At 42.3% G+C, this 9,892-nt stretch overlaps 1 protein-coding gene across 1 annotated transcript in view; it reads left to right on the forward strand.

The window, feature by feature from the left end:
* The window catches only part of LOC138210432 (serine/threonine-protein kinase 3/4-like), a 20,662-nt gene that overhangs the window by 6,145 nt on the left and 4,625 nt on the right, over positions 1 to 9,892 (forward strand). Inside the window, exons 4-10 of the mRNA XM_069169591.1 lie at positions 202 to 316; positions 1,237 to 1,401; positions 1,814 to 1,981; positions 2,106 to 2,243; positions 2,594 to 2,725; positions 3,041 to 3,251; positions 8,871 to 9,022. Coding sequence (XP_069025692.1) covers positions 202 to 316; positions 1,237 to 1,401; positions 1,814 to 1,981; positions 2,106 to 2,243; positions 2,594 to 2,725; positions 3,041 to 3,251; positions 8,871 to 9,022 — 1,081 coding nt within the window. The remainder of the gene's footprint in view (positions 1 to 201; positions 317 to 1,236; positions 1,402 to 1,813; positions 1,982 to 2,105; positions 2,244 to 2,593; positions 2,726 to 3,040; positions 3,252 to 8,870; positions 9,023 to 9,892) is intronic.

Consider the following 9,892-nt stretch of genomic DNA (forward strand, 5'->3'; position numbering starts at 1 on the left):
CACTGGACCAGACTGTTGGTGTAAACCTGCCACTGATCGGATGTCTCAACTATGAAATATAAAACCTCGTCTCAACGAGGAACAGCAGCGGACTACACGCCAATGTTAACTCTGTGTGTGTGTGTGTGTGTGTGTGTGTGTGTGTGTGTGTGTGTGTGTGTGTGTGTGTGTGTGTGTGTGTGTGTGTGTGTGTGTTTTCAGTGAACATGTGGTGCGCTACTACGGCAGCTACTTCAAAAACAGTGACCTGTGGATCGTCATGGAATATTGTGGCGCCGGATCAGTTTCTGATATCATCCGAATACGGAACAAGACGGTAACTTAACACTCTCTCACACACACACACACACACACACACACACACACACACAGACAGACAGACAGACAGACAGACAGACAGACAGACAGACAGACACACACACACTCTCTCTCTCTCTCTTTCTCACACACACTCTCTCTCTCACACTCACACTCTCTCTCACACACACACACACAGACAGACAGACAGACAGACAGACAGACACACACACACACACTCTCTCTCTCTCTCTCTCTTTCTCACACACACTCTCTCTCTCACACTCACACTCTCTCTCTCTCTCTCACACACACTCTCTCGCTCTCTCACACACACACACACACTCTCTCTCTCTTTCTCTCACACACTCTCTCTCTCACACACACACACACACACACACTCTCTCTCTCTCTCTCTCTCACACACTCTCTCTCTCTTTCTCTCACACACTCTCTCTCTCACACACACACACACACACTCTCTCTCTCTCTCTCTCTCACACACTCTCTCTCTCTTTCTCTCACACACTCTCTCTCTCACACACACACACACACACACACACACACACACACACTGTGAATGTAGTGAGAGTGGCACAGACAGATGCGACACACTGCAGTTGATTTTAACCACTTCGATGTGAGTGACACTTTAAAAAAAATCTGAATTCGGATCTGAATCATTAAAAAGTTTTTTTTTGTTTTTTTTTTAACATGAATATTGATTATTGAAGTTGCTCATCTTGCAGATTTTGCATTTTGCTTTGATTGGAAAGTTTGAGGTTTATCTGCCATGTTTGCTAACAACATCCCGTCATTATCATGCATCATATTCATCATCAGACTTTTTTTTTTTTTTTTTAATAATAATAAGATCCACAATGAAACTCGTCCCTCTCTCTCTCCTGATCTCTCTTTCTGTGTGTTCGTGTCTTCCAGCTGACAGAAGAGGAGATCGCCGCCATCGTGCAGTCGACTCTGAAGGGTCTGGAGTATCTTCACTTCGGGAGGAAGATCCACCGAGACATCAAGGCAGGAAACATCCTGCTGAACACGGAGGGGCAGGCCAAGCTGGCCGACTTCGGAGTCGCTGGACAGCTCACGGTACGAACAGCTCATATTTAATGTTGACTCATTTTAGATCATTTAGTTTAACACCGTAAGATAAACTAATATTTAATGTAGACTTGTGTTCGATGTATTTTATGTGTTTTTAAATGGGAAAATTTAAATAATTTGTTCCATCTGAACGAACGGTGGAAGTGAAATACTATGAAACACAAATTTAGTTAAAAACTTCTGGAAGTTCAACATAAATACAGCACAAAGGGAAGAAAGCAAATTAGCTCTTAGTTTAGGTGTCATACTGGTGAAAAAAAAAGAAGAAAACATGACATAGTTTTATACCTGAAAACAGATTTGACATCACAGACCTGGTTGAAATATTCAAGTCATCCAACATCATAACTGTAAAGACGTTGTCCACCTTTTTACTGTTTTCCTCTCTCGTCCTCAGGACACGATGGCGAAGAGGAACACGGTGATCGGGACGCCGTTCTGGATGGCGCCGGAGGTCATTCAGGAGATCGGCTACAACTGCGTGGCCGACATCTGGTCTCTGGGAATCACCGCCATCGAGATGGCCGAGGGCAAACCGCCCTACGCAGACATCCACCCGATGAGGGTGAGGAAGTGTGTGTGTGTGTGTGTGTGTGTGTGTGTGTGTGTGTGTGTGTGTGTAAAGACGACAGAAAGAAGGAGGGAAGGTCTGAACACAAGACAGTTGATATCTCTTCTTTCTCCTCCAGGCCATCTTCATGATTCCCACCAACCCTCCTCCGACCTTGAGGAATCCAGATCTGTGGTCATCTCCCTTCAACGACTTTGTGAAACAGTGTTTGGTGAAAAACCCAGACAACAGGGCGACGGCCACTCAGCTGTTGCAGGTAGAAGGACTTTACCGGATCTGTTTTATTCACAGCAGACGACGTGTCTTCAGTCAGAAAGCTGGAAAACAGGCAGAGAAAATCAAAACCATCATTTTTTTATCACACAACAGAGGAAGTTACACGATTTAGTGGCAGAAGATTAATTCAATTCATAATTATTACAGTTGTTCATGTTTAAATGCGTTTTTTTTTCTAGTGCATCTTCTTAATTAGTGAAAACTAGGTTGCAACTCTGATTAAGAGCCGTAATGATTTATCTTCAGCTTCTTGTACGTGTCAGGAAATGAGAAACATCTCGGCGCCGTCCTCTTCATCAGTGTTTACGTTTCTCTCTTCCTCCTCCTCAGCATCCCTTCATCAAGTCAGCCAAACCCAACTCCGTCCTCCGAGCGCTCATCACAGACGCCATGGAGATCAACCTGAAGAGACAAGAGGAGGCGGAGCAAAGGGAGCAGGACGACGACGACAAGGACAACTCGGTACGTCGTTAAACAGTCGGAACACGTGAAGCCAGACGGTGGACGGAGACCGTCGGGGTGGGGGTGGACGGAGACCGTCGGGGTGGGCGGAGACCGTCGGGGTGGGGGTGGACGGAGACCGTCGGGGTGGACGGTCTCCGTCGGTGGTCACGTGATCAAACGTTTACAAAACGAGCAACAGGAACTCGTTCGTTTGCTTCTGATTTTTAACGTTTCAGACTTAAATCGAGGTTTTTAAGAAGTTGATATCTGCTGTGGGTTGTTGAGTTCGATGCCTGTGAACTGACTCCACCCTCTTCTCTGTGTGTTTTTGAGGACGAGGACGAGGTGGACCAGGGGACGATGGTGCGGGCGGGAACCGGCGACTTGGGAACCATCCGGGCAGCCGGGTCGTTATCGAGTTCCCTCGGCAGCACGGCTCGGACCATGATCGAACACGAGGACACCGGGACCCTGCAGTCGCACCTCGGCACCATGGTCATCAACTCTGACGACGAGGACGAGGAGGAGGCCGGGACGATGAAGAGTACGTCCCTCTGAGCGCACACACACACACACACACACACACACACACACACACACACACACCACATATTCAGGCTGGGAAATAGATCGAATGAATATCAGTGAAAATCAAAGATTTAAGGAAATGGAAAAAACTAAATCAAATCCAGGTTAGAAGTTAAACCTCCTCAGTGTTTTCTGTCTCTCTAATCCAGACGGACTCTATGATGAGGGGTTCTTGTTCTCCTGCTGGCTGAACGTGGTAGTTTGTGATGTTTGGGCTCGTTGTCCTGCTGCAGAATGAATGTGTGATCAATCATTACTTATTGTTTGGATATTCTTATTAGATTAAATGTTTTGGTCCTTTTCTGACAAAGATTCTTGGATCAGCTGCAGAGTTTCTTTTATCCACTAGAGGGCAGAGTGTGACCATCAGCTGCCCCACCGGTGGACTGAAGCCTGTTGTGTGTCTTTAGTTTCTTAAACAGGAAGTGAACTTATTGATCGATGGGTGACGTCGCTGCTGGATTTAAACGCACACACAAGTATCACAAGGTCGGCTGAACAGACACCGTCACTAACATACACACAAGAGACAAGATGTCAGACCGGAAACTTTAAAACAGCCAGCGGGGGACGTCATGCGCCGTTCTCCACTTGATATGAACACATCATAATCACAGTGACAATTTAAACACACACACACACACACACACACACACACACACACACACTACATACATACACACACACACACACACACACACACACACACACACACACACACACAGTGTCTCCTGTCTGATGTCCTACTTATTGACTTAGTATGGATCTCCACTGCCGGCAGTTTAAACTGCATTAACACAGGAACATTTAGACTTCATAATTACATCAGAACCTCAATATCCTCCAGTTGTGTGTGTGTGTGTGTGTGTGTGTGTGTGTGTGTGTGTGTGTGTGTGTGTGTGTGTTTGTGTTTGTGTTTGTGTGTGTCCCATACTAATGACCACGGCCCGACGCTGAAGGGCCCCGAGGACGGAGATCAGATATCGATCCTTCCTAATGGTCCTGAAAAATCAAAAGCCTTTTAATTCTCACTGATTAGCCGCTAACTCTCATAGACTGCAATCCACATCAGAAGCTTCTCATTTTTCTTTGCCGAGTCATCCCGTAAACTTGACAGCAGCTGCTTTTTGTTTAATTGTTTAATTTTTTTAAAATTTTTATTCTGTTAATGAGAGAAAGTGTTCTGCTGCTTTAGTTTGAGTTCAGACCCTCGCTGGAGCAGAGCTTGAAGTATCAACGGGTGTCGTTTCAAAATGTAGGAAATAAAGCAATGAGATCATGTAGCCGGCAAATACTTTATTTCATTGAGCCGTCACAACCCAACAAACTAAACTAAAATAAACCCCATTAATCCTTTTAAACCTCTGAACTTCCACCATGAAAAAAAAAAAACCAGCAGCATTTTTCTACCTTTTTAACTCAAAGTAAACACGTGGACTTCCTGCCGCGATGCGACCGCTGTGATGCTGTGATTGGTCGAAGAAAGAAAAAGAAAAAAGGCCCAACAAACACACGGGAGAGCAGATCGGCGTCGGAGGGAAAAATAACGCAGAAAGAACCGACGCCTCTTATTTATTTCTGTGTTTTGGCCTCATTAGCTCAGCAGTGTTTCAGTTTAACGTAACAATAGTATTTAACTTCCCGTTGCTTCCAGTAAAGCCGTCTGAAACCCCCCCACCCCCCTCCTCTTTTCTGTTTCTGCCTCAGCTGTCAGTGTAGAAGAAGGAAAAAAGATGGAGGCCTGCAATAAATGTCACAAGAATCTTTTTCATGAAAGCCGTTGGTGTGCGGTCAAATTAATCACTCAGACAGTCGCTGTCATGACTTCATTTTTCATCCGACTCGGCTGTTTACTAATCAAACTAATGCTCCGAGGAAAACCAGCATCTCTCTCTATTGTTTCAGTTTATCAGCAGGTTTTTGATGATATAAATATTTTTTTTGTCACTTAATAAAAGCGCTCTGGGACGTGGATCTCGTTGCATGTGTCAAAAATCTGCTCCTAAATGTGCGCTGCAAAATATGTGGATCTAATCTAGTAAAATAATCTTATATTTGGATTTAAACCGGCCATTATAACTCGTAGCTACGACACCAGAGTGTTTTATCACAGCAACTAACCTACTATAGCTTCACTGTCAGATTTATATCATTTTAAAGGTATTTTAATGTAATGTGATGATTATAATCCAAAACTGAGAAAAGAAACAGTAAGAAGTTGAATAACTGTTTTACCATCGCAGCACGCAAGACTTCCAGAAACCAGAGAAAATCGGTCGTTGATCTTTTATTTAGTATAAATGGATCTTTTAGTGTTCCTCAGGCAGATCATTTGACTTAATTCTAGTAAATTTCAGTCTGCTTTCCCTGATGAGCATCTTCGTCTTCATCTGAGCGGCTTTAGTTCGAAACAGATAAAAGAATCTGTAAAACATCCACTTCAAGGCTGGAGAAGACTTATTCTGAAATAGAGCTCTCAAAACTACAATTATAAACACTTCAGACTACTTTTAATGAACTTTCTGTGGCTCCGACAGGAGAGCAGGTCGTCCAGTGATTGTAAGGTCGTTGGTTCGATTCCCGGTTCCTCCCGTCCACGTTGAAAGAATCTTTTCTCAGCAGCTGAGAGATTTTCAAGACGTCATCGTGTTTGCATCGTCTCTCTTTAATAACAACCTTCAATCTTTCCCTCTTCTCGACAGACAACATCATAAAAATGTGTACACGCAGAAAAAACCCCGCCTATCACGAGCTCGCTGGCCTCCATGTGGCGTTGGCATGGCGACCGAAAAAAAAAAGCCCAGCAGGTTAGCGGTTTAAAGGAAAGTGAAGCTCAGCTGGAAAGAATCTCTGATCGGTCGGATAATTTCCGGAGTTACAAAACAACAGGAATCAAAGAGACGTGAGATCACGGCAGGGTTTTTATGAGTCCGACCTTCTGTCATCTGATCGTGTTGGAAATAAAAAAAACCTCTCTTCCATGTTGGGAAAACCGCGGCTGGTGTCCTCAAACGGGGACTTTTCCGATGTCGGCGCTCCTGGCAGCCGAACAAACGGTCGTTGATTCTCTTCAGAGGGACGTCGGGCTGTAAGTTGATTTTAATCAACCAGTGACATCACAGATGGGATGTTTGGCCTTAATGAGCCTCAGAGCCAGAAACACACGGTGGAATCGGAGCTTTCTGATTTAATCTGATTCTTTGCTGCAACCTTCATACTTTTTTTTTTTTTTTACTCTTTTCAAAGGCGGCACGATTCTGGATAAAATGATAAACCTCACGATTAACGAGAATTAATCACGATATGTTTTTGGCTTCATAAATGTTTGGTGCTCTCATTTAGATGATAAAACAGAAAACTGAAGATGTTCCTCGTATTTTGGGCCGTTTTGTCTCGACAGTGTGAATTTAGCACTTATTTTATAATGAATATCAATATAATTGATAATCTTCAGATGTGAATCTCTTTAAATGTGACATCGTTTCATACATTTTTAGTACATTTACTGATTGTTTTATTTGACCAAAAAAATGCCCAAAATATGAATTTTCACGACAAATGAAGCTGGTTTCATGAACACTATTAGTTTAAATGTCATTTATTAAAGTACAGTGACCTTTTCTGTTGTTACAAAAACTTCTGTTGGCGAACGTCAACGCTGCTGAAACATCAGCGGGAGCGAGACATCGAAACTCTTCTACTTCCCGGATTCTTAATTTTTGCTGACTGTAAACTCTGCAGGGAACAAACAAGACATTGTTATTACTTCAGATGATGAATATCAGCAAAATACTTTCTTACATCTTTGACCTGTGTGACGTAAAAGCTGCACAACAAACGATACAAATCTAAATCCTTTCATTCCAGTTATTACCCGTCTGTTCATATCACCTCATCATTGGATATTAATTTATTGACCCGTTGAAGGTCGACCTGATGGTGAGAGTATGAACTGTGTGTGTGTGTGTGTGTGTGTGTGTGTGTGTGTGTGTGTGTGTACGGTAACTCGGCAGCAGCTTATTAAAGCCATCAATCAAACTAATCAAATTAAATATGCATATTCTCGTCTTTATGTTTTTATGACTCAGCTTCTTTCTTCTTTTAAAATAAATCTCTTAATCACAGACTCATGATTTCAAAGTGTCCGTTTTGGACAAAGTTTTTATTAAATGTGAGTCCTCATTTTTTATTGTCTAAACCATCCATCCATCCATTCTCTCCTTTTTTTTTTTTTTTTTAAATGCATGTCTGTCTTATATTAATCATCAGGATTTATTGTTTTTTTTTCTGCTTGGAAACCTTTAAAAAACTTTGATTTATTAGTAAGTAATTTGAGATCATATTGAGTCGACTGGTACTTTATCATACTTAGATGTTTTTGGTCAACATGATGGTGAGAGAGTCTTTAAACTGGATTCATAGTTGTATTAAAAATGCTGTGAAGGTTTCAGTTTAACTTCTTATTTTAGAGAGAGATCAGTGACCGACTGAAAGGTGATTTTAGTTGGGTTTTTTTACCTCTAGTTTATACTAATAAACTAATAACAGGTTAGATAGTTATTTGTGATGTCATTGTTATATTTTCCTGGTTTTAGAGGCTCCATTACAGTAAAGTGATGTCATATCCTGAATTTACTAGACTGTTGTAGCTTCTTTATTATTTGCTGTTTCAATATCAGTTATATTGATATTGAGGTATTTGATCAAAAGAATATAGTATTCTATACAAAGGGTTCTTTTGGGTCTTTTCCAGACAGGTAAATCAGGGGATTTGATCATTTTTAAACCAAATCAGGGAATGTTGTTTGCATGTTATAATCTTTGGTGGCAAACTATAATATTTTCTGTGTAGTCTTTGTAGTTTAGACCGATTTGTTTTGTGTCCGTTCGGCTTCATAAACAAAAGTGTTTTGTCTCCTCTGATTTTTTATTTTTGTGCGTCTAACACGAGTAAACGTTGTTCAACAGTTTAGTAAAGTTAAAACAGTCTGCTGTGTTTTATTCGTGAAACATACATCCTCATTATTATTTCACTTCCTGTTAGCAGACTGAGAACACTCACCTCTGTTGTGTTTTCTTTTTCCTCTATAAGTGAGTTTAAAACGAGCGACTCGCTGGTATCGATCCAGAGGGAGTTAATGAAGATGTTCTCTGGTCATCTTGGCTGCTTGATGCAGCTTTAATACTGCAACACCTCATTGGTCCCTGAAGGGAAACTCTCGTCTGTACTTGCAGCTCTGAGGGGTCATCTGAGGGCCCTTCCTGCTTTCACCCTCATCTAAAGTTTTCATTCTCGTGCAGAAGGATTCTGCTGATTTAAAAGCTTTAGATTCATCGTGTAGTAAAAGTGTGTTTTTCACTCTCGTCACTAACACAAAGATTACGGTTAAAGTCTGAATATCTTCAGTGAACACGGAGAGTTCTTCATTAATTCATCCAGAAATGTTAAACCCTGCGAGGAGTTTATGTTCCCCATCAGTCGGAGAGTCATGACCTGTTGACCTGCAGTCTCAGGAGCTGTAAATGTGTCTTTGTGCCGTAGTATTCACTGTTTGTTGTGTGTTTTTGTCTCCAGGGAGAGACGAGACCATCCAGCTGGCCAAGCCGTCCTTCCTGGAGTACTTCGAGCAGAAGGAGAAGGAGGCCAACAGTCACAACGACGGAGGACGACAAGCCGAACACAACGCAGACAACCGCAAGCTGCCTCCTGAAGGAGATCTGGAAGTGGTGAGTGTGTGTGTGTGTGTGTGTGTGTGTGTGTGTGTGTGTGTGTGTGTGTGTGTGTGTGTGTGTGTATATATATATATATATATATATACTGTATATATATATATACTGTGTGTATATTCAGTCTCTGCACGCCACACTTGTGTCTCTGTCGTGTCTGAAACTCGCTTTCGGTTCTGATCGCATCATCATCATCATCGTCGTCATCGTCACAGTGCATCGGCTCCGATTATCCTCAGATCTGTTGGTGAGACGTCTGCTGTCCTCAGATCAGCCTGAAGAAATCCAAATTTAGAGCTTCTGTGAGGTCTTAAAATAACTGTCGATATCTTCCTCCTTTATTTCCTGCGGTTTGTTGATTAAAAGCTTCAGAAACAGCTGGTCAGGTTCTTCTCACCTTTCTGAGCGCCGTCACGTCTTCTTGATTTATTCTGAAATCCTTCCAGAGAACGACGGAGGTTGTTGGTTTCAGCAGAACAAACGGCTGCTGCTCCTATTAAATATTAAATATTAAATATGTGACCTTCTGAATATAAGGTGGTTACCAGATACCCCCCCCCCCACCACCACCACCACCACCCCCTCCAGCTGTAGACATTCATCACACGTCTGAATATTGAAACATATACATGAATATATTTTTAATCTTTTGTCAGTTATTTTTTTCAGCTGTTTTGCTTAAATTATGGAAAAATGTAGAATTTTACAACATCTGCTTTGAGCACATCTGCCTTTTATAAAACAATACAAGTGTGTGTGTTTGTTTGAACTAACAGTCGCTGACAGCTGACCACCGGCCGACCTGATCTCCCTCTCTCTCTCCCCCTCTCTCTCTCTCCCTCTCTCCCCCCCTCTCTCTCTCTTTCTCTC

This window comes from Embiotoca jacksoni, unplaced genomic scaffold, assembly GCF_022577435.1.
Source record: "Embiotoca jacksoni isolate LCO1_2020_lvr unplaced genomic scaffold, fEmbJac1.0.p SCAF_46, whole genome shotgun sequence".
Lineage (NCBI taxonomy): Eukaryota > Metazoa > Chordata > Actinopteri > Embiotocidae > Embiotoca > Embiotoca jacksoni.